We start from the raw sequence: 23,365 nt of genomic DNA, 5'->3' as shown, positions 1-23,365 counted from the left end.
CTTGATGGATTAGCTGTTCATCATTTCTTAATTTTTTTTTTCCCTCAATGAACCATGGCTTAAAATTCATATGCTTCAGATAACACTTGATCTTTACATATTGTAGACTACAATGGGTCTTGTAAGTTTAAAAAACAACCTGACAGCTGATGGGTGTCCTTTCTTAGAAAATAGAAAAACATTTTTTTGATGAATGGTATCTCAATCAGGGTGGCACTGTGGCCCAGTGGTTATCATTGCTGACTCGCAAAGCTGGTATCCTTGGTTCGATTCCAGATCCGGAGTGCCATCTGTGTGGAGTTTGAATAGTCTTCCCATGTTTCAAATATTTCTTCAGGATGCTCTGACTTCCTCCCACAGTCTAGAACCATATCTTCCATACTGGTAGGCTAATTGGCTTATGGAAAATCTGGTCCTAGGTGTGAGTGTACAGTATGTGTGTCTGTGCCTCAAGATAGACTGGCATTCTGTCCAGGGTGTATCCTGCCTTGTGCCCGTTGCTTCTCCGTGAGCCTGAATTGGAAGAAGCAGTTGGAAAATGGATGGATGGGATATTAATCAAATTAGATGGGATGAATGCATGTGAACATCAAACTGGCAAAAGAGCCTAATCCTTTAGCTCCCCAGAGTTCTGTGAAGTAAATGCAAATATACAGAAAATACTGACCTGGCATGGAAAGTGTAAATGCAATGCAGAGAACTCCCACCTGCTCACCTCAGTCTTGTCATAAGGCATTATCTCCACAGTTTTCACGCATCCCTAATGGCCAGTTGGACACAATGCAGAGCACATGACAAGCTTCCTGTTTTCCTAGGGTCTGTAGGTCTTTTCTATTGCTAGAGCTCTGGTAAGTCACATTTCTGGAGCTTTTCTCAGCGGCCCTTTGCCCTGTTTTAGGTTTCACTCTGCTAAAATTGCCACTGAGAAATATTTAATTTACATAAGAGCAAACAAAGTGTGAGATTGAGTTTTTAACAAAGTTAAGGGAACTAATAATGACATCTTTACATAAACACAGACACACACTGCTCCTTCATGTCCAGTATGTGATTGTTCTATCCGTGTGCCATCAGTACAGTATTTTCTTTTATTGAACCTCTGTATAGCTTTTAGCTTTTATTTTCATTTTCTTTTTTTTTTGGATTATCGTTGCATATGCAATAGAAACAGAAGGCTGATGAAGATTCCCGTAGGCTGGAAGGTTTCACATTAAATTGGAAGAGGTCAATCAAGTGTACTTTTCTTTGCAGAATACTCAGCCCTGTAAATCAGCAATTTTCATTTTACCCTGAGCAGGGGCCTTGACAGCTGCCATGGGATTCAAGTATTTGCTGAGCTTTGGTTCCAGACATTCTTTTGTTTTATTGATCAGGGTTTTAGTTTTGTAATTTAACAACCATACTGCTGACAACTTCTTTTTACCAATATTTCCACTTATCTGTTGTCACATTTTTGTTGATTTTTGCTGGCCTTGTAGTTTTAAACACACTGGTGTTATATAAATGCAGATTGTGTTAAAGTAATTCCTTTCATGATTGCTTTCTTTTATTACAGTTTTACAGCCTGATCAACACATATCAAGATCCAAGTTTAGGATTTGTAAAACCATACAGAAAGGCACAATACAGGACTTAGATGGGTGTAACCTTCTCAGAGTTTGATTGAACATGCTAGGCAGCAATGATATCAACCTCTCTGCTTATGAACCCACTTCCCAAATTCAATCTTTAGGTATATTTAAATCTCAAATCTCTTAAATGAACTGCTTTGATTTGGCTTAATCAAGTTTGCAAATAAAATGATTTTGTTTGGGGGAGCACATTGGCGCAGTGGTTAACACAGCTACCTTGCTGGGTTAAATTGCTGACCTGGAGTGCTATCTATGTTGAGTTTGTATGTTTTGCCTTTGCGTGACATTTCTCTGGGTGCTCTGGTTTTCTGCCACAGTCCAAAACCATACCCCTGTATCAAACATCAATCAAGTCCTTATAAATTGCTTTTGTATGTCTCATTAGTATGTTACGTCCAGGAACGTAAAGGAAAATCACTGTACTTTGTGTTCATTTTCTGCCATTTAAAAAAGCCCCATCTTATGTTCAATGAGGAAAAATACTGTATCCCTGGCTTACCAGGAAAATTAGTGCGATCTCCTTTCAATAATGTTTCCTGAAAGTACCTCACAGGTTATACCAAAATTGTTTTCTGCTTTCCCTGCAATCACAATCTTTATCAGAGTCTGTAGACATCATATGCTTTGCTTTTGTGATGTCAAAGAGGAACCTTAATTCATTAGATTTTACTGCTCTAATTAACCTAGAAAACCACAGAATTAGCTGGAATCAGGGTCTGACACTGTCCTGGCAATGCAGTATTGATTCCTTTGACTGTTACTGGTTTTAGACTAATTGATTGTCTCCTCAAGGCCCCCTGGAAATTCTACAGATCTATCATGGGGGAAGTATGTTTTTCTTTCTCAAATTTAAATTGTGCAAACAAATATTCTATTGACAGGTAACAAAATCCTGACACATGCTTAACATAGTTTGGCAAGCATGAATCATAAGCAATTTCCATCTCTGCACCAACCAAAATACCACACATATAGACCATGATCAATTCGTAGGTTTAATTGTTTTGTTGCTCCCAAGGACTTGGAGATTTCGATCTTTAAGTCACACTTGCCCAGTCATGCCACACAAATAATTAATGCCGGGTGTGGGCTCAATGAGACAAGATTGAAACAATTCATCTTAAACATTGGGGCTGTGTTTGAAGGGAAGGTGATGTTCACTGTTGTACTGTGGTTTGGTAACAGGTGGATTTTGGGAGAGCCCACATGACCCACACTAGTCTTCAGTCTTCTTTGCTAAAATGTTCATACTTCCCATAGGCATGTGCAAAAAAACATTGGATAATGGTATAATGTGGAAAATGTAAAAAAAACAACAACATATACTTTAATCTTAATATCATTGCACAGAGCAGTCAGTAATATAAAAAATGTTCTGTATTCCAAAAATTGTTGTGTTATATGAACATTAGTCAACCTATTTAATGATATCTACTGGATTTGGAATTTCAAACATGTTTTTGGATTATATATATCAAATGCATATAAATAAGACTTAATTTTGGGATTTAGATAAGATAAGATTACTTTATTAGCCATATACAATTTCTTTTCGCATACCACAGCTTGCTTTCCATGAGACACAGACACACAGACAGGGAGAGAGAAGCTTGGGGTCAGAGCACAGGGTCAGCCATTGTACAGCACCCCTGGAGCAGTGGGGGCTAAGGGCCTTGCTCAGGGGCCCAACAGAGTAGGATTTCTCTGCTGGCCGTGGGATTTGAACTGGCCACCTTCCAGCCACAGGGCCATCGTTCCGCCCAAAGAGTATATTGGTATATACTCTTTGTTTTTTATGTCTGTTTACTTCAAATAACATCAGGCAGGCTTGACAGAAGATTAAAGTTTCAGTGCTAGATGTCCAAATTTGTTATGAGGGGAAGTAATTCCTCATTTTCATTTAATGCCCCATTCAAGTAATGTAAGGTAAACAATGATTAAATTGTTATTTTGTGGTTAAAGGCGGGATAGTGGAAGAAATAAAAGCTTATGGGCCATGTTCTGGAATTAAAAAGATTAATAACCCCCAGATGCTAATTTAGGGACTCAAAACATGTAAAAGAAACCTATACAATCTTTTGATAAATGTCTCTTCGGTGTTTGCTGTTTGTTCCTTTAAAACCTCAATTATCTTCCAGAAACTACATTATAAAAAAAGCGAATACAGCAAGCTTTAGAGATACAAATATTTATTTACAATATATGCTGAATGTGGAATTCCACACCATTAATGATGGTACTTACTCGATCATTTAATGCCTATATGAACATAAGCCTGGGTTAAAATTTTGATCTGCTGCCAATCACAACTTACTGTAAATATATTAAGCAAGAGGCTTCTCACTTTAACCTCACTGGAGGTCACTGTCCAGTAGTAGGTTGGTGATATCTCATTGTCATGTGTTTTAATATTTTTACTTAATTCAGATTTTAATCTCCATTGCCTGCATGTGCCTAGCCTTGCACAGTATATGTCATCTAATGGCTTATTATATTAAAGGTATAGATCTACAATTATCTGAATCAAGCCTCAACCTTGCAATCAATTCGGACAACTATTAGAGCCCTAGCTTTTCCATAGACTTTGGCTCTGTACCAGATTTCTCTGAATTTAGCTTAGCTAACTCAGATGAACTTACAAAAAAATATTAACATCTGTAAAACAACTTCTTCTTGCCTAGATCCCATCCCAACCTCTCTGTTGAAAGCTTGCCTCCCAGTTATCTGCTCGTTAATTGTCATCATCATAAATAAATCAATAATACAGTATGTTCCATGACATTGTCTACCTATATAGAAGAGTATGTAGAAACATGCAGCAAATATGTGGCAGCTCATTATTATCAAAGTTATATTTTATTTCACGTGATGTTATTTTGACTGTAGACATAAAATTGCAAACTAAGATTAAATTACTGGAAAAAGACACAGAAGTTGTGCCAGTAATAGAAGGGATTCATTATGTTTCTGCTAGGTTATGCTGGGCCCTGCAGTTACAAAGGCTTTTCAGTGCATCAAACAGAGATCTGGATTTGAATGAAGCCCAAGAATATTTGGGAATGTCTTGAACTCTAACTAAAACTTAAATGCACCCTCATCCCGCATCAAAAGACGTTTATCTCAAACTGAAAGAAATTGGTTTATAATTTTACAAGTGTAAAAGAATTAATATTTAGGACTTAAAACAGAAGATTTCCAAAGTAAGAAAAAAAAACATCTTCATTTTGAGCTCTGTAGTTGTCAGTGATACCGTTAGAAACCTTCTCAGCTTCCTGTACCAATACTTTCGGTTTGTTTCTAAAGAATGTGTCAACTTCAAATAACTAGCTGTGATGAGTAGTTCAGACAGTCTACTGGAAAAAAAAAACATTTTCAAAATGCAACCTCCTCTGCCCAGAAAGGATCAAATCTACATTCTTGTTTCTTGTCAATCTGCACGGCAACAGGATTACATAGTGAATTATTATTAGACCAAATATACTTGGTCTATTTTCTATTTAAGTGTTTTTTTTCAGTATTTAAAGATGAAAAGATTAGCAAAATCTTAGTTTCTTTTTAATCCTTTGCTCAACCAGAAAAGTCCATTCAGAATAAATTCTCATAATAAATGAAAACCTAAATACAGAACAGAGCAGTTGGTAGTGCATTTTTACAACACTTCCTGCTCAAGGGTTACATCAGCAGCAACCCACACTGGATTGAAACTCTCAAATGGAGTGCTGGGAGTCCTGAACTTTAACCACTACTCTACACTATAGCCTGACAAATGTTGCTTCAGAATTGTCAACCTTCTGACTTCTACTTTATATTTATAGGTTCTGATGTTCTGATGTCTCCAAAGAGAATGGATTGCAATTTCTTTTTTCTCTCCAGGTCTACAGGTCATCTTCCCCGAGTACCTCCAGGAAAGGTTTGTGCAGTCGGCCCTGAGCTACATCATGTGCAATGGAGAGGGCGAGTACGTGTGTCGTAACAGCCAGTGCATCTGCCAGTGTGCTGAGGAGTTCCCACAGTGCAACTGTCCGATCACCGACATTCAAATCATGGAGAACACTTTAGCAGCCATGGCTGAAACATGGGCAACATCCTACAAGGACTTTGAAAATTCAGGTAATATAAGCAATTCCTCGCTGAGAGGACAGTAAATCTTAAAATTGACAACACAGCAAAGAAGCATATGGCATGTCTTTGGGGTAAGAGCTTGCAATATGGCAGTGGCTTAAGACTTTCTACTTGATGCGAGCTCAGCCATTTAAATAGCTAAGATCAGGAGAAAAGAAAATACTTTTTCAGCACATGTGTTATTGTTGATAAGGATAAACTGCAGAAGGAAACTAAGTTGGATGACGTTTTTAAGAATGCAACATCCTTAACACTTGGGATCATTACAACTGCTCTGATTTTCCATTCATATAGGTTCCATCTGTTGAAAAGTGCACTCAATGTTATAAACTTTTAAGATCTGTCTTAAAACACTAATTTAATGTAATTTGTGTTTTAGAATATTCAGCAAAAATGGATCATTAGCAATTTAGCCAAACTTGAGCTTCACTTATATGGTTGGGTTTTACAAAGTGGAATGCTATCACGTAAATCTGAAAACCAGAGCTACTGTACCATGCAAGGAGTAGAATATTTGTAAAATCATAGGGCAGAAGTAGAAACCATGTGAAATATGAGGGATAAAACAATTATAGTTGGTGTGAGGAGCTGCTTAAACAAAGCTACAAGGTTTTTACTCCTCACAGAAAATGACTCTGGAATTGATGAAAATATAAACTGCATTAGTACTTTGACAATTTATGCAAGTCTCAAAACATTAAAAAGGGCTTTATACACTAGATGTAACTGAATGTAGAACTGCAAAAGACAAAGTAGTTAAGGGAAGCCAGGTCTTATTACAAGCATAGCTTTTGAAACAATTACTTGAATGGATTACCTTGCCTAAAATCTTCAGTGAAATATGAACCAGAAAGCACAAGTCATGTAGGAAAATTGATAATCAAGTTAATTATTTAGGTGTGACAACCATGTCAGTTACACACTGTAGCTTGCCAAATTGCTCTTCTGAGAGGTAATGAAGAACACATACCGCAGCATTTTACTTATTTTCATCAGTTTTCTACAAAATAATAAACTAAATGGTTCTGATGACAAATGGTGCCATATACAGCTTTTGTGCAGCACATTATACATTATTAAAATTCCTTTGAAATAAAAGGAAAAGTCTGTATCAAACAGAGACCTACTAAATGAGTTCAGTTTTCAAGGGTACTGAAATAATTCTCAAGCAGTAAAGTTGCCATCGAAGGCTATCCGGGCAATAGACACACCTTTGTTACGCTTTTTACAGTATTATTTTATACGTGCAGAAAGGAGATGTGAGTAGCAGGGGGCTAAAGACGGTATCTAGAGATTTCACAAATTGTTATTTTTCCTGTTCTCCTAGATGAATTTAAATCTTTTCTTCGACGACTGCCTTCAACTCACTTCTTACCAGTGAGCAGTATTCACTTGCTGTGGGGGAATGACTGGGACCTACAGGCGCGCTATAGGCTCCTGCAGAGCTCCCTGGAGGCCCAAAAGCTGAAGATGCAGCGCACAGCACGCAAACTGTTTGGCCTGAGCATTCGCTGCCTCCACAACCCCAACCACCAGATGCCTAGAGAGAGGTAAACCAGTTCACTTGGCATTGTACAACAACTTTTGGTCATCTACATGGTCATTTTTCGAATCTTGGATCAACTCCTCAAAGTGTAAAGAAACAAAGTGTATTCAGTGCTGAAAAGAAAAAAGTCTAAACATCTGGAGAAGGTTCCACAGCTGAAATGTGTCTCTGTTCTTTTCCCTTCTACATGAAATGAAATTTGACCTGTCCCTTTGCAGCCTATGTAGAGTATTCTGACACAGCTACCTACTCAAAGCACAAAGAATGCAGTTTTCTGTGGTTAGTAGTAATTAGGTTATATGGGAAATTTGCCGATAGTTTGCCCACAGGGAACATTTTATCACAAGTGTATGATAAACTGCAAAGTGTTGGCATTAAAAAGGAACATATATTAGGGGGTGTAACTTCAATAAATAGAAAACCTTCTTTCATACTTTTAGTCCTGTAGCAATATGCATATGCAATATGCCACACGATGGCTGGGAGAATAGTAGGTCCTAGAACTGTTTCCCACCAGCCATGTAAGAAACCCTTTAAGTGAGCTCTGACTCTTGGCAAAAATATCCATATGAGGTTCCAGTGTTTGCTTTCACATTAAAGCGCTCATTGTGGAGCACAGAGGGCAATATAATCTGAGAATTTTCCTTTTTAATGAACCAGGAATTCTGAAACCTAGAGCGCAGGCATAGAGGTAGGGTTATGAAATGGTCTTAATTAGAGTAGCAGATTAACACAGGGTAGCAGTCTATTGTCATTACTGTGCAGTGTATACCTCCCCACTAAACTATTCAGCCGGCTTATTCTCTCACTGCCAATGTTGCAACATTGCAACCTACTACCCGTTTTAGCAAAAGCGAAGGAAGGAAGGAATGCAAAGAAGTTTAGAGATGAGAGGAGTCTGAGTTGTGTTCTGAAGCCCTATAGTGAAGCATCACTAGCTTAAGTGTAGGTAGCATGGATTCAATTCCTCACCATATTTCCTCATGCATACAGTAGCTTCAAGGAAATACCTGATTTTACTATGCCACAGTAAATCAAGCAGTACAGTCATGCCATGATAGTTTGAAAAACAAAACATACAGTAGGAAAATGTACTTGACGTGACCTATGCATAAAGGTAGGAACAAGCAAATGTGATCACCTTTCTAGATCTTGTTCAATTAAAGAGGTAGCTTTGCATATTGTGGAATTCATCTCAGAGAAGGCAGTGGGTTTTGTGATCAGAAATTACACTGTCTACTGTAAAATCACTTGGCAAAATTGATTAAAAATTGTGTCATTTAAGTGGTGCCAGTTCTGATGTGTTTTTCTCATTAGTTATGTAAAGAGAAGAATGAAAACAAAACAGCGTACATGTCGTTGGTTACTGATGAAAACATAACCGATTTTAAATAGAAAAAAAGAAACAAATGGTGTGTGTGTCAGGATGTTTTCTCTATCCATCTGGTTATTGTCACTCATTATGATGTTTTTATTCCTCTTTTGCTCCTGTGAGTTCTATTTTTATTTAAAGTATTATCAATATGCTATTTTGTGTTTAATACACTTTTTTTAAAATAAAGAACATTGAAAAGAGATGATAGTAGCTGTGCAGAATATGTCATTGTCTTTAGAAAGAAAGGCTGTGATTAAAGCAGATCAAGAGAAAATGAAACATCTTAACTGAGTTTCCAGGAGCAGTTTAGTTCTGCTATCTATTACAATGAGGTTCTGAGCCAGAGCAAAGGATTGTCAGAAACTTGTTTGCAGAGGGCGTTAATCCCTTTTGCCAAGTCTGCCGAAAATTACTTACATAGCCGCAGGCACCAGTAGGTGTGGGACCAGCTCTGTATCCCACTGCATGCTATTAGCTGGGCTTCTTGCAACCCAGGAGTCCAGATTTTGCCTGGGAGGAGAAAGAGAAAATAACTGTCTAGCTGTGGAGACTCAGCAGACTACCACAGGCAACGCAAACAAGGTCCACTAATTATTCAGTGCAGCAGTCATTTCCGAGGTTGACCTCCAGGGAGCAAAAGAAAGCCGATGACTGCTAAAACTGTGCCTTGCCAAGCTCCCATTGCTGCTCAGCATTTATAGCTGACTGGCGGCATATTTTAACGCCGGTTCTGCTGTGTCTATTATATGAAAAAGTGCAACGTTTTGTAGGCTGAGCAGAAAAGGTGCCTGAAACACAAGATTTCTTTCTGTTTTTTTAAATTAATTTCTTCTGATATTCACCAGCCAGAAATGGGAGCACATTGGAGAAATGAGACATACAGGGAAAAAATAAGAAGAGCAGAGTGAGTTTGTAAGTCCAAGAATGAGTAAAATCTATACTCATAATAAATATCTGCTGGAAAATGAATTCCTTTATCACTCCAAATTAAGATAGAAGTAAGGAAACGTAATTGCAAGGAGCAAATTCCTGTATAAAACTGGAGAGAAAGCCAGAAAGTCTTCAGTGAATATATACATTTTTTCTAGCGAACACCATATTATAATTGCATAATTATGAGGCACAAATTAGTATAGAATGTCTAAGAGGATATTTTGTATATCTTCATACAGAAAGCCAAGTCTTAATAACAGCGCCTTGCAAAAGTATTTAGACTCCTCCTATGGTGTTCAATTTTGTGAAATTATTAAATGCAGCTTACACATTTATTTAAATCTAATATATGTATAAGATTAAGATGCCCTTATCTTTCTGTAAGGATATGAGGTTTCAGTAAATGTCAGCAAAAAGTAAAGAGAAGAAAAACTGAAAATATATTAATATATTAAGTGCTTTAGCAGCTGCCCCTTTTTTCCTTATCTAAGCTTGTCAGCGAATGGGGAAGGGAAAGGCAGATCGGCAGGGTTAAAAGCTCACATGGGCTTATCGTCCTTTGGGCCAGCAGCCATATCACCTTGCAGCTCACAATTGACAACCCACTGAAACTTAGCAGGTGTGAGCCTGGCCAATACCTAAATGGGAGACCTACTGGAAAAAACTAAGGTAGCTGCTGGAAGTGGTGTTACTGGGGCCAGTAGGGTGTGCTCACCCTGCAGCCTGTGTGAGTCCTGATGACCCAGTGTGGTGAGGGGGACACTATACTGTAAAAAGGCACCGTCCTTCGGATGAGACATAAAACCGAGGTCCTGACTCTCTGTGGTCATTAGAAATCCCAAGGTGTTTCTCAAAACAAGTAGGGGTGTTACCCCAGCATCCTGGCCAAATTTCCCATTGGCCTTTAACGATCATGGCCTCCTAATAATCCCCATCTCGGAATTCATCACTCTGTTCTCCTCCCCACTGATAGCTGATAAATTGTGAGTGTACTGGCACACTATGGCTGCCATCGCATCATCCAGGTGGATGCTGCACATTGGTGGTGGTGGAGGGGAGTCCCCATCACCTGTATGGCGCTTTGAGTGGAGTGTCCAGAAAAGTGCTACAGTATCTAAGTGTAACCCTCCTCCATCCCCATCTCCCCTTAGTTAACTCCTTGCTGTGCATGGTCCTTGTCCTATGGCCAAGCAGGTTAAGACAAATTTCACTGTACTGCCTCTCTCTGGGTTATGTACAGTAAATCTCTTCTAGATCCTGTACTTAAAAACTCCCATGTGTCCCATGATTAACTTTTTGAGGAACAGAAAGTTTACATTAGTTCCAAAAGTGCAACTACTGTAGAATGATACATTTCTTCCGTGGTTTAGTAGTATAGAGTATGTACCTCTTCATATTGTCTTGTGCTTTTTTCAGGAAAATTGTGAATAGCCCTGTATTGTAATCATGTCAGAGGAGAACCTAAGTGATTGTATTATTTTTTCTCTGCATTTTATTTGTGTTTCATTACTGAAAAGTACAATACAGTGTAATGAAATGTACTGTACAATATTTATAAATTAACTATAGGGTAAATCCCTCTGCCCAATGTTGAATTTTTATGCTTTAAGTGTGTGTTATATTTGGATTTTTATTATTCTAATTATAGGGTTTTCAACATTTTCCACTCATTGTTATTTCATTTCTCCCCCCTATATAAGCATAGCAGTTTATTTTCTCTGCCTTGAGCACTGTTAGCTGCTGCTACACTATCTTGTCTCTTGCTCTCTACCCCCCTCTGTGATTAGCACACCTATTAACCATTGAAAGACGACAGTACCTGGTGAGTTTGCACTCTGCTTTCCAGTTCCCCTTCCTCACTCGCCCACACAGTTAGTTATGAATGGAAATTTTTTTTTGTAAATATTTGTAAATGCAATGGCTAAGAAAGAATCACTTCTGACCTCTGTAAAATTTTGATTGTGTCTCCTTCTGAAGAAAGATGGCAGAGTTGAGCCCCCCAGCATAACTTTTATGCTGAAGACAGGAGAATTGCATTAATTGTAGATTGACGAAAACATGACCTAGCTAAGAAAAACCAAAAGTGAAAGTAGACATCCCTTCTGAGAGCCCTTAGGAACGCTGTGTAGAGCACTTGTTGCCTGCTAACGTCATTGCTGGAGGTTTGGTGTATAAGAGTTTAACCATATTGATGAAACTTGGACCCAAAATTTGAACTGACCCAAGATTGTATTGCTTAAGCTGGTCAGAACCTCATTGGCACCCAGGACAAACAGCAAAAGGTTAAGGTGCTCATCCCTGATGAGTGTTCCTAGAAAACATATTAAGTATGTGAATGAAAAGTGATCTTAAAGCTACAGTATATGATCTAAAGCCACTCAAAAGCTTTCTCAGTATCCACTGAAAGAATTGGATACAGTGTCTTTAGTCACATGTGTAGTGTGATGGACATTATCAGATACAAGATGCTCTTTAATAAAGGCAGTTTGATCACAGTTTACTGGTTTGTTTATATAGTTCTTCAGACAGCAACATAGTACTTTAGCATTCAGCATGGTGTCAGAGTAAATCAACAACCTTAGAGTGTGGCATTTACCTTTTTTTCCAATAATATGGATAAAAAATTAGTATTAACATTATTCCCAAAGCACAAGGAGTTATAATTGGAGTAACAAGTAACAGTCAAGCACACGTCTCAGGGGCATGTTAATACAATTCTCAGGGTTGTTTTTGCACTTCTTTCAGTTATGATAAGATCACTTTTTTAGCCATATACAGTGCCTTGCGAAAGTATTCGGCCCCCTTGAACTTTTCAACCTTTTGCCACATTTCAGGCTTCAAACATAAAGATATAAATTTTTTATTTTATGTGAAGAATCACCAACAAGTGGGACACAATTGTGAAGTGGAACGAAATCTATTGGATTTTTGAAACTTTTTTAACTAATAAAAAAAATGAAAAGTGGGGCGTGCAAAATTATTCGGCCCCCTTGCGTTAATACTTTGTAGAGCCACCTTTTGCTGCGATTACAGCTGCAAGTCGCTTGGGGTATGTCTCTATCAGTTTTGCACATCGAGAGACTGAAATTCTTGCCCATTCTTCCTTGCAAAACAGCTCGAGCTCAGTGAGGTTGGATGGAGAGCGTTTGTGAACAGCAGTTTTCAGCTCTTTCCACAGATTCTCGATTGGATTCAGGTCTGGACTTTGACTTGGCCATTCAAACACCTGGATACGTTTATTTGTGAACCATTCCTTTGTAGATTTTGCTGTATGTTTGGGATCATTGTCTTGTTGGAAGATAAATCTCCGTCCCAGTTTCAGGTCTTTTGCAGACTCCAACAGGTTTTCATCCAGAATGGTCCTGTATTTGGCTGCATCCATCTTCCCCTCAATTTTAACCATCTTCCCTGTCCCTGCTGAAGAAAAGCAGGCCCAAACCATGATGCTGCCACCACCATGTTTGACAGTGGGGATGGTGTGTTGAGGGTGATGAGCTGTGTTGCTTTTACGCCAAACATATCGTTTTGCATTGTGGCCAAAAGGTTCGATTTTGGTTTCATCTGACCAGAGCACCTTCTTCCACATGTTTGGGGTGTCTCCCAGGTGGCTTGTGGCAAACTTTAGATGAGACTTTTTATGGATATCTTTGAGAAATGGCTTTCTTCTTGCCACTCTTCCATAAAGGCCAGATTTGTGCAGTGTAAGACTGATTGTTGTCCTATGGACAGACTCTCCCACCTCAGCTGTAGTTCTCTGCAGTTCATCCAGAGTGATCATGGGCCTCTTGGCTGCATCTCTGATCAGTCTTCTCCTTGTCTGAGCTGAAAGTTTAGAGGGACGGCCAGGTCTTGGTAGATTTGCAGTGGTCTGATACTCCTTCCATTTCAAGATGATCGCTTGCACAGTGCTCCTTGGGATGTTTGAAGCTTGGGAAATCTTTTTGTATCCAAATCCGGCTTTAAACTTCTCCACAACAGTATTACGGACCTGCCTGGTGTGTTCCTTGGTCTTCATGATGCTCTCTGCGCTTTCAACAGAACCTTGAGACTATCACAGAGCAGGTGCATTTATACAGAGACTTGATTACACACAGGTGGATTCTATTTATCACCATCAGTCATTTAGGACAACATTGGATCATTCAGAGATCCTCGCTGAACTTCTGGAGTGAGTTTGCTGCACTGAAAGTAAAGGGGCCGAATAATTTTGCACGCCCCACTTTTCATTTTTTTATTAGTTAAAAAAGTTTCAAAAATCCAATAGATTTCGTTCCACTTCACAATTGTGTCCCACATGTTGGTGATTCTTCACATAAAATAAAAAATTTATATCTTTATGTTTGAAGCCTGAAATGTGGCAAAAGGTTGAAAAGTTCAAGGGGGCCGAATACTTTCGCAAGGCACTGTACAATATCTTGCATTAGGAATGTCTTTTTGCATACCCCAGCTTGCTCTCCATGAGACACACAGGCACACAAATGGGGAGAGAGAAGCTTGGGGTCAGAGCGCAGGGTCAGCCATTTATACTGTGCTCCTGGAGCAGCTGGGGTTAAAGCAATGCCAGTTGTCATGCCATTCTGGAAGTTCTGGAAGATCACTTAATAGAACTGTTTTCTTGCAAAGCCTTTGCTATTGGATAGTTATTTTGCCTTTTAGTCTGTTACACACAGGTTCAGAAGTTACTGCATTATTACATTACAGCAGCCTTCTACATACCGTACCTTTGCTTTCCTTTCATGTAATGCAATATGAGAACAAGGCATATACAACAGGATATATAACATTTAAAAAATAATTAACAAGGAAGTGCAGACAGTACAATTCTTCTTTAATGAAGTGAAGCACAGCTGGTAAAACTTTCATTGTAGGTGGTCATGATTCATATCCGTAGCTGAAAATAGAAATAACAGAGGAGGAATTGTGAATGTTTAGCACCTCTAGTCAAAAAGAATAAATTATTGCTTTAAATCAAGTCTGATACAACATATATGCTGCTATGCACTGTACATACAATATTTTATTATCAAATAAAGAATGCATATTTTAGGAATGGTTGAAAGATGAAGTAAGGCCTGACAGAGAAATATATGAATTGAATAATAGCAACACTGCAATTGAAATGAATATCACCTGAGAAGAAAGGCAGCATTACTGCTTAGTAGCCTGATCTCATCAGATCACACAAGCTACAGAAGGTTGGACCTTGCACTTACTAGAATAGGAGACCTCCAAAGAAAACTTGGTTGCTTCTATAAGTGCTGTTGATGGGTTTGCAGACCTTGTTGGTGGACCACACTTTGACCTTCCTAAAGTTTTCCGGTAATTGAATTGATGAAGCAGTTTATCACCTTTTAGCTATTTAGTGAAGAACTCTTGCAAAATGGTTGCTGAGTAACCAAGGTGGGTGCTGTGCTGCAGTGCTTGATGGGTTCCTTCCTATATGTAAAGTGCTTTGGGATAGAAAATCCAATATATAAACACATATTTTATTGTTAAAAAAACCTGGACTATTGTGTGTATCATAAAACTGAAGTTTTAGTTGTTTTCTATATTTGTGTCTTTCTTCATGAAGTTTAGTGATCTTCCTTTTTCTTTTTGAAAGTATTACAACAATTTGGTTGCAAGAAAAGTAAACATTTAAAGAAGTTAAATTCAAGAAATACTTTATTTCCATCAGTATAGATATTCTGCTCAAGTACTGTAGTTGACATTTCCCTTTCCAAACATTAGGAATCTTTAAAATTGAGCCAGATTCTCAGCCATTTTCCTGCACCTTTCAGCATTTGCTATTTAGACCATTATCACACAAATAAATCACAACTAGAGTATAATTGAATAAGTGTTCAATTTTATTTGTGTTAGTTCAGTTCATACAGGAGCTGCAGAGGGATGAAAATTACTATCATGACCTTAACACACAGCCGGTAGCTGGTTGACAATAATTAAATGTTTTTTATAATGAAAATGTAGAGAGGCTTGACATTATTGGTATCCCAAAGAAGCTGTAATCTCAGCTGCACAGTTGCTTTGTAAAAATCAGAAAATCACAAACTGTGAATTCTGTGAGTGAGGCATTCATGAGATGGGATGGATTGCTTGTATGGAGTCTTTTGCCATTTTTTTTTAACCTGATAAACGAAGAAATTAATGTACCCCAACCTGATTAACAGTACCAAAGGAACATCTATAAGTTCCCACATGAAGTGCACTTGTCAGTTCTCATATTTGTTTCCAAATTCTTTACAATATACTGAATTGAAAAAAAATATTCATAAAACCAATATTAACTGCTAGCTATGAATCATATTATACCTATAGGGTATAGAACAAACATCTGAAATGTAATTCTTTGCCCTGGCAACCAAGACCTGTTTAATTTAATTTGGTATGTTTCCTTTTTGAAAGAACTGAGCCCCTCAAAAAAGTCCTCACCTGCACTCCAAATCAAGGTCTCTAGTCTCCATTTAGCACATTTGGGAAAGGTCTGGTGCTTACAATAACAAACTGCATTAATTTCTAGTCATTTTCACTTTGTTCCCTGTGGCAAATTTAAAGAAGCCTGAAAAAAAGCTTGTATGCTATCCCCAAAGCTGAAGTAATTTGAAGTAAGCCACACAACCCAGACTGAAAGACAGGTTTAAAATTGTAAAAGTCTTTGAGCGATATATTGTAGATCAGATGAATTGCATTGGCTGCATAAAAAGTGATAAGCTGTGAGCAGTTATTTATATGATTTTTTGAAAAGCAGTAAAAAATAATTGAATTGCTCTAGCGATATTAACACAAATGTGCAGCAATAGACCAGTTCTGTACTTCACTTCTCAGATGGCTTTTCTTCAATTTTCTGTGTAATTTTTACATCACATTATATGACAGAATACCACATGATCCGTGGGAACTGGGATTGAATGGGATTTTTTTCTATAAATCAATTGATCATTAAAGAACTGACCTTTTTTTTTCCTTGGTACCACTTCCCATATTTTTATATAACAGAGATCAGGTTGTAATTCCAATAGTACAATGAGATGAATGAAATCATGTATGAAATGATACAGTATATACCATTATGGTAAAACATTTCTCGTTTCAGTACTGAGCTGTCTATGTCTTTTACATTAAAGTACAAAATCACAGAACAAGGAACCTGCGGTTATTTCTGTTCTGAATGTCTACACTTATGAGTTGTCTACACTTATGAGTTGTATAACCTTTGAATACACACTTCTTATAGGCTAAATATAGACATATACTATGTTAAAGATGTTAAAGAATTAGGCAGACACTGTAAAATACTTGCATTAAACATCAGATATTTTTCAATGACCAGACATTATGCATATTAAAAAGATGTTATACTATTTGTTTACAGCTATGTTTATTTTTGCCTGTATGTCTATCACTATGTACATGCAAAATATTGATTTAGCAAAGCATCAAGCAGCAAACAGAATAATTCAAGGTTCAAGACCAGTTAAAGCCTACTTACATTTTCTCAATCCATATGATTAAAAAAATCCTTTCTATGCCTTACTTAGCTCATCAAAAGTAGTAGTAAGAACTGCCACTTATGCAAAACATATATTCTTTTGAGTTACTGTACCTAGTAAACGAAAACTCCACATGAGCTAGCAGTAAGCAGACTTGGTTTTTGCAAATGAAATAATGACCAGTTGTGAACAAGAGCAAATATTATGGGCATTTATAACTTCTGTCAACCTAGGAAGACAATGCACAGAAACATATTAAAAGAAGGACTCTCAGTGCACTCTAAGTGGATACTGATTGCCAGGGGAACATGGGTCTTTGTGACATCCTCTAGCAATAGATTAGTGTCTTCTCAAAGCACAGTGGCCAGTGTCAGTGAAATGTTCAGGGAGTGGACTTATTTATGTGTTAGCTTGACCTTGTCCCCACCTCTGTTTAATGAGATGTGACTAGGTTTATTTGAGGTACACAAAATAAAAAAAAGGTTGGATAAAAGGAACCTTTAAAAGAGCATTTATTGGATAAGAACAAACAGACTTTTTCAGTTTGAAGGTGCATGGTCTAATTATTCTGTTTATTTGTGTGTGTTTTTGTCTGGTACAGATCTGTACTGCAGTGGCTGAACCGGGTCCAATCCTTTCTGTACTGCAATGAAAATGGGTTTTGGGGGACCTTTTTGGAAAGCCAGAGAACATGTGTCTGCCACACTGGTGCCAGCCTGTGCCAAAGACCTATCCCCTGCATCATCGGTGGGAACAACAGCTGTGCCATGTGCAGCCTAGCCAACATTTCCCTGTGTGGTTCCTGCAACAAGGGCTACAAGCTGTACCGGGGCCGCTGTGAGCCCCAGAATGTGGACTCCGAGCGCAGCGAGCAGTTCATCAGCTTTGAGACGGACCTGGACTTCCAGGACCTGGAGCTGAAGTACCTCCTGCAGAAGATGGATTCGCGGCTGTACGTCCACACCACATTCATCAGTAATGAGATCCGCCTGGACACCTTCTTCGATCCCCGGTGGCGCAAGAGAATGTCTCTCACCCTCAAGAGCAACAAGAACCGAATGGACTACCTCCACATGATCATCGGGCTGTCCATGAAGATCTGCCAGATGAGGAACAGCAGCATTGACCCCATGTTTTTTGTTTACATTAACCCCTTCAGTGGAAGCCATTCGGAAGGATGGAACATGCCCTTCGGGGAACATGGCTACCCTCGCTGGGAGAAGGTGAGGCTCCAGAACACCCAGTGCTACAACTGGACCCTGCTACTTGGCAACCGGTGGAAGACCTTTTTCGAAACCGTCCACATTTACCTTCGCAGCCGCGCCAAGCTGCCTTCCACCCTACGGAATGAAACGGCACAGGGGCCCGTGGATCTCTCAGACCCCGCAAAGCGGCAGATTTACATCAAGATCTCGGACGTTCAGGTCTTTGGGTACAGCTTGCGCTTTAACGCAGACCTGCTACGCAGTGCTGTGCAGCAGGTTAACCAGTCGTACACTCAGGGGACCCAGTTTTACTCTTCCTCCTCCGTCATGCTGCTCCTGTTGGACATAAGGGACCGAATCAATCGGCTTGCTCCCCCAGTTGCCCCCGGGAAACCCCAGCTGGACCTCTTCTCCTGTATGCTGAAACACCGGCTGAAGCTGAACAACAGTGAGATGATTCGAGTGAACCACGCCCTGGACATGTACAACACGGAGATCTTGAAACAATCCGACCATCTGACTGCCAAACTCTGCTGAAATGTTTTTTTTCCTTTACTGCTTTTTTTGCTTTTTGATGTACAACTGAATTTGTAAATGTAATTATTATACATAAAAAGACAAAAAGAGCGAAAATTTCTGCGTTGGAAAACTAAAACCATTTAACAAGACTGTACCATATTTGTCGAAGCATGTTTGTCGTTTCCTTTTAATGAACGTAAAAGAAAAAAGAAAAAAAGAAGTGAAACATCTGGTGATCAAGAGGCCTTGATTTTACTCTGAAAGAAAAAAAAAGGTACATAAAATACTGCCATTCTTAACCAAGTAAAACAATTTTTAAATATTACTAATAAAACAAGATAAGAGTAGACCAGGTGATATATCTTTTTATTTTAGCACATTTTTGTGAAAAATCAAATGGGGTAAACAAAATAATGGGAAGCTTTAATATGAATAAATTATAAGAGATTAAACAATGTTGCTGCTTAGAAGTCAACATTATTTTATCTACTGTACATGTAGTAGTGTTAGAAGGCTATTATAGCACATAGCAACTCTAAAGGGAGAGTGATTAAGTGTCTTTGTTACATACAAAATTCGAAACACAGCCTGCAAATTTCTCTTTATATGTAAGGAGAAGTGCACTATGATACCATGTTGTCTTTAAAATAAAGACAATCAATATGGCTACAGAGTATGATTTATTTTCATAGTAAGATATCCACAAGGAATTAAATCATTTTGCAGTTTTACTTTGTGCTGTATGTAACGCGGACACCTATCCATCAGAGTGTGTGCTTTATGTGACCTACAGAAGCTTCTCAGTAGTATAAGGAAAATTAAGAATTCCACCCACATTTCTTGCAGGTTCTTAGTGCTTGAGTGAAATACAGCGCTCTGAAGATGGACAATCGATGCTAAATCAAAGTGAAGGCTGGTGTGGTGTGTGCACCTCCCGCTTGCTGGAGTGTTAAGAATTAAGGATTTTGATCTTCAGGCAAATTTGGACATTGATCATTTGCTTAGTCACGCAGTCTTACTGCAGACAGAAGAAGAGCCATAAAATATGCACATGTCTCACTGTTGAAAATGTAGGTCCCACAAAGATAATGAAAGACTGCACAGTGCAGGGAAAAAATATATATACAGTAGGAGTAAAGCATAACACATCAGCAGCCATTGCGTTTATTTGGAGACCTACAGTAGTTTATAAGGCATTATTTCATAAGTGCACCAAAATCCAGATGTTCCCTTAAATGTGCTCTATTCTGTATGTACTGTATACAGTAGGTCATCTGTGCTGTTTGTTTCTCATTTTCTAAGTGCTAACTGGTTGTTTGTGTGTACATCCATGGTCACCCCGCATAAAAATGTACCATGATTTATAATTTTTAAGGATTCAACTAACAGAAAAAAATAGCCATAGGCTTTTCAAACAATTCTATACCAGTATGTAAGTATAAGCAAAATATGACATATTGAGGGACAGGAATGTTTTGGGTTTTTTATTTTGCTGTTCAGTAGAAAAAACTGAACTACTTTTCAGAAAAAAAACATTTTGCTCTAAGTAAAGCTGTTTTAATGATCGAAAGCAATTTATGCTGCTGCTGATTATTGTTTTTTGTTATTATATAATTAAGTGCCTGCTAACTGTCCCTTTAACGCATCATTATAACTGCAGAGTACATAGAAAGAAATTTGTTAGGATCTTAGCCAACAAATGTAAGATGATACTAGATTAAGAAATATTGAGCTCTGATTAAAGCAGGAAAAAGAGAACAAAAGCCTATTTTTCTTTGAGAAGTTTGTGTGCAAGGGCTGCTGAAGAAATGGATATTGTCTGGAGAACCAATTTAAGGTCCTCATAGATGAAGTGATTATAAGTGGAGTACAGTCTGAATTGAACTATACTGCTACTGTATTGACATAAGGGGATCTATGATTTGTTTTAAAAAGTCAATGTTCGCGATGGCTGGCTGCTATTATATACTATATTTCAGCGTCTTGTTGTTTTCACTTTTTTCCCCCAAAATGCTTACAAACTGAAGTGCAAGACCACTCTACACAAAACTAATTAGGCAGTCTAGACTTTTCAAGTTTGAATAGAAGCAGAACCATTATTGCAGGCAGTGTTAAAACATATTGTGTAATTTCTCAGAAATAATATTTAATTTCCTTCATTGTCTTAAGATGTTAATGGAATTAAAATGAAGTTACTGGCTTATTGCTGTTTCAATTCAAAGTGCTTAATTCACTTAGAATGACTTTTATACCGATAGAAAAGATTAAAAATCAATCCTTGATCTTACTCAAACATAAAAAATCTTATACAAAAGGCTGGCAATGTATGAAATAAAATCTACACATATTGGGCACCTGCAATAGTGCTTTTCATGCTACTATTATAATTTTAGTAGTTAAAATCATACTAATTAACACTAGTAGCTTTCTTTAAAATAAAATGTCCCATAATATTATTGCCTGTGCTCTGAGAAGCTTTGTATACATCCTAGTAAGAGTAAGAAATCCAGAGCTAGTTTTCAGACAGTTTGAACTTTTTTAAAACAAAAGTTTTTATGGAGTACAGGGACTGATACAGTACATATGCATTTCTGATATGTGATATTGGACTATATCTGAATCTGATTATTTTTACTTTTTAAACACTTTCATTAAATTATTGGCTGTTAGTAGTGATGGTTAACAGTACCGTGAAGAGCTATTTTAACTTACTCGTCCTGTATCTGTTTTCTATTGAATCTTGATTATGATCCTTTGACTTCAATTAACATACAGGATGTGTTAAATGATCAAAAAGATTAAATGTAAAACTTCTGATTTCCAGTTTCACTCCAGTGATTTAACACAACTCTCACACAAGAGAACTATGAGTCTTAGTTAAATCTAAGAGTATGCAAAATTCAATTTCAGGAACCATCCAGTCACCCAGCAGGTGTTCCTGAAGTTATTCCATCTGGCCTCACCTTTTTTTCTTCAGTTCAAAGAGCTGTGGCACAGAGGGACATATTCACCCCAGGTGATATCAGGTCTCTTACTATTTGGAATATTGATTCCAATTTAAGAACTCCTAAGAGCTTGCAGCCAAAACTGTGAGTTAGACATAACTGGGACTGGAGCTGGCAAAACCTGCAGTCTGCAGCTGTTCTTGTAACAAACTGATAGCTCCCCATATGTGCGCTTCATCACTGTCAAGAAATTAGAATAACCAAGATGCCAGGTGTGTATATTTCTAGAAATTATGTGTTACAAAATAGAAGAACAGATAACTTGCTCTGTGGAAGACATCCTAAGGTGAGTTATATTGTTTTATTCTTATAAAAGAAAGCATTTGTGTAGTTATTTCTAATGCTCTTTCGTGTGATACATATATTTGAAGATACACACAGTAAAACATCCCTTAATATGTAGTACATCCATGTCAAAATTTACAATTACAAATCTGTAAATTAAGGATTCCCTCCAAACACTCGCAAATGCATTCAAATAATTCTAAAATCATGCAAACTCTTGGGAGACTCATAAAAACAAGAGAAAATGCTATGACATGGAGAAATATTGCTACAGTAATAATATGTGATATATGATAATTCATTGGAATTTCTTACAAACTGCAAAGCATGACATATAAACAATTCACAACACTTACACTCTCTATTGAGCTTTTATTGATATGGTGAAACTAATGCAACTTAAGACTCTTCTTTTTTGCATCAGTCAGAGTTATTTTACAAGAAACTATATCTCCTGAGTTTAGACTCGTAAGTTTGAAACCAGGAGGCTTGTGTGTAGGAGATTAAGGGCTATGGAAACCATTAATACAGAGCTTTATACCCACCCTATGTGCAATCTGATCAAATAAACAAAATTATTCATGGGGCTGAATTATTACTGGAACACCATGTGTTGGAGTATAGCAATAGGAAGATCTTCAATGTGGAAAGGACCACTTTCAGGTCCAACTGGATTTTTTGCTAGATGCATTCAGTGCACATGAAAGGAAAGGCTCATTGCCCACTTGGTTCATGGCCTAGCAGGGTGTTGTTCTTTATCTTCTACTGGTGTGGGTCCATTAGCTGATGGTTTGATTATATTAACACTCTTATTTCATCTTCAGCTCTTTTATACAGAGAGGTTTTCATCATGCCTGCTTCAGCCTGGAAAGAGGGTAGGTTTCAGGAATGAAATTGTCCCAATGAAGGAACCTGCATGCAGATGGCAGATTAGTGGTCAGTTTTTTTTTCCATGGTCTTCATGGAATTACAACTAGTATGCTAAAATTATATTCATATGCTTTTTGACTAAAAGAGTGATTCCATTAACTGGATTGTCTTTCATCTTGCATTTACATTTCTGGCAGGGTGTTTTCTAGCAAAATGAGCAGCTTTTCTTGGAATATTACTTCAGCATTTATCATACGGCAGAATCAAGAAGCAGACATTTACTTTCACACTTGAAACAATTAACACGTTTATGGCTCTCTTGAACGCATATGGATATGTTTAGGCAAAGCTTTTTATACCATTACAATTCTAGAAGGAAAGGGA

General features: G+C 37.8%; 1 protein-coding gene across 1 annotated transcript in view; it reads left to right on the top strand.

Annotated features, from left to right (window-relative positions):
* Positions 1-21,021, top strand: part of brinp1 (BMP/retinoic acid inducible neural specific 1) — a 121,197-nt gene extending 100,176 nt beyond the window's left edge. Inside the window, exons 6-8 of the mRNA XM_088940623.1 lie at positions 5,505-5,741; positions 7,081-7,303; positions 17,699-21,021. Coding sequence (XP_088796749.1) covers positions 5,505-5,741; positions 7,081-7,303; positions 17,699-18,839 — 1,601 coding nt within the window. The 3' untranslated portion in view covers positions 18,840-21,021. The remainder of the gene's footprint in view (positions 1-5,504; positions 5,742-7,080; positions 7,304-17,698) is intronic.
* The last annotated feature ends 2,344 nt before the right edge of the window (positions 21,022-23,365 follow it).

This window comes from Atractosteus spatula, chromosome 23 (assembly GCF_055471065.1).
Source record: "Atractosteus spatula isolate fAtrSpa1 chromosome 23, fAtrSpa1.hap1, whole genome shotgun sequence".
NCBI classification, from domain to species: domain Eukaryota; kingdom Metazoa; phylum Chordata; class Actinopteri; order Semionotiformes; family Lepisosteidae; genus Atractosteus; species Atractosteus spatula.
The sequence above is the reverse complement of the archived record's forward strand: the minus strand, read 5'-3'. Positions and strand labels throughout refer to the sequence as shown.